Genomic DNA, 2,036 nt, shown 5'->3' with positions numbered 1-2,036 from the left:
GCCCAGGAAAGATGGCTGAACTGAACTGGTAGAGATGACACCTGAGTACTGGACAGATACTCCTGTATCTAACAGTAGCCTTTATGGCAAAAGAACAGAGCCCAGCTAGAGTGTCCTTGTGTTAGAGGTGGTGGCAGACTTTGCTTGGAGGTGTTTGTCAGGGCCAAGGCTTCCCCAGAGCAGCAGCTAACCCACCATCCATGTTTGAGGATCTGTGATTACCCACCCTGACAGATCATCTAGGAGGTTGTGTGACACTGGTCTCCAGGTCCACAGTCCTGCTGTAAGGTTGCCCAGCCTGTCTTCATGTCAAGGACTGGATGTGAATCATCCTCAGTTCTGCTTTGCACAGATGTTCAGCACCAAGCTCCAGGCTGGTTACATTTTGGACTGAAAACACAGTCCTGTTTGTTTCACACAGGGCTGATCTCTGCCCTGAGCCGACAAATCTGCTTTGATCTATTTTACACAGCACCATGAAAGTTTATCTGCATGGCAAACAACACATATCTGCTTCGAATTAGCACATGGTCCCAGATATACCCTTGCTATGGCACACAGTCTGAGTACCATTCAGATTTGGCCACAAAGCCTTTTTTACTTCAAAAACCACACCGTGCCTTGGAATTATTTCCAAGTAAAAATCTAGCCATGGACCCTCTCCAGTGGGCAAATATGTGCCAAAAGAGAGGCACCCTCTCCCTTTGCAGAGATGTGACTGACCCCACCACCCCAGAGGCCTGTGAGAGCAGCTGTTCAGCTGCTTTTGTCAGGCTGCTTTAGGAACTGGGGTAGGGGAGTTTGGGGTAGGGGAGTTTCAGCTTGATGCCAGAAATTGCCCTACATCATCCCTTTTTTGCCTCTATGGTAAGAAATTACAGCAGTAACCTCTAACAAACTGAAATTTTGGAAAAAAGAAGCTGAAGTGGGGAAAATGCATCCACCGCACATGGGGTTTTTTTATGGTCATTTTCTCTTTGGGCCCTAATTTTGTTAACAAAAGATGTTTTTCCAGTACTGAAAGCACAGCTGACAATCCCCTTATCACAACACAATGGCTGGTTCCCAACAGACTCCCAATACAAGAAGACTCCCATTGTGGATCACTTTTTTCTGGTCCATCAATCTGTCTTCTTAAGATGCACATTAACAAACATACTTACTTTCTAGTTTGCCCTTTTTTCTTCTAATCGATGCCCGAAGTAGATCTGGCCCTTCTAAGTCTTCCTGAAACCGTTTTGCCTTCACTTCCGAAAACCATTCACCCGTCACAAACTTCTTCTTCTTTTCGTCCTTGATGGAGCCTTGTATCCGCCTGAAAGTCAATAAGAGCATTACACACCAAAAAGATCTGCAAAGTTTTGATTTCCCCAAGCTATCTTTGTAACAATGTCTGTGCAGTTCACCTGTCGATACTAGGAAGGATCCAGAGGTTATTCCCTGGAATCACAAGGGCCAAACCAGCATTAAGACAACAGCTGATTTATTGTTGACCTGAAATGGGAACAGCACCTTGTAAACACAGGCCTTCACCTCTTCCAAGTTTTACAAATCCAAATCAGTCACCTGGCAAGGAGATTTGTCCATTTGCTTGGCAGCCCTGCGGGTATAGGAAGGGGTGGGGCTGTTTGCATGTCTTGCAATTCTCCATTTTATTTGTCTATTAAGCTCTTTATGAGCAGCAAAGTCTTTTGGATAAGTCTGATGCAAACCATGGAAATAAATAATGATATTTAGGGAAGCAACCTGTCCCTGCAGCATTCTTCCTGGATACTGCTCCTCCTGCAATGACAATTTTGGCACTCACATGATTAGCTCTCCTTCCTGAGCACAGCTTTTCCTACTGTAACTCACTCAGGCACACCCAGGGCTGGTTTTTGGCACCTAAATCTGTCAGTGCTCTGTTTGCTAGCCAGTATTCTAATAAGCCTCCTCTGGTTATTTTGTTTTTACACCATGGCTTGCTGAATTAGCTGCCTTTCAGCTGACACTGCCTCCCACAGCTCACCACAATTCAGGGTCCCTGCAAGACCTGG

At 45.5% G+C, this 2,036-nt stretch overlaps 1 protein-coding gene across 1 annotated transcript in view; it reads right to left on the bottom strand.

The window, feature by feature from the left end:
• Nucleotides 1-2,036, bottom strand: part of LOC103805124 (synaptotagmin-like protein 2) — a 22,440-nt gene that overhangs the window by 18,780 nt on the left and 1,624 nt on the right. Inside the window, exon 2 of the mRNA XM_009077759.1 lies at nt 1,164-1,315. Coding sequence (XP_009076007.1) covers nt 1,164-1,315 — 152 coding nt within the window. The remainder of the gene's footprint in view (nt 1-1,163; nt 1,316-2,036) is intronic.

Source organism: Acanthisitta chloris, unplaced genomic scaffold (assembly GCF_000695815.1).
Source record: "Acanthisitta chloris isolate BGI_N310 unplaced genomic scaffold, ASM69581v1 scaffold42986, whole genome shotgun sequence".
NCBI classification, from domain to species: domain Eukaryota; kingdom Metazoa; phylum Chordata; class Aves; order Passeriformes; family Acanthisittidae; genus Acanthisitta; species Acanthisitta chloris.
Note: the sequence above shows the minus strand (reverse complement) of the source record. Positions and strands in the feature narration are given on the sequence as shown.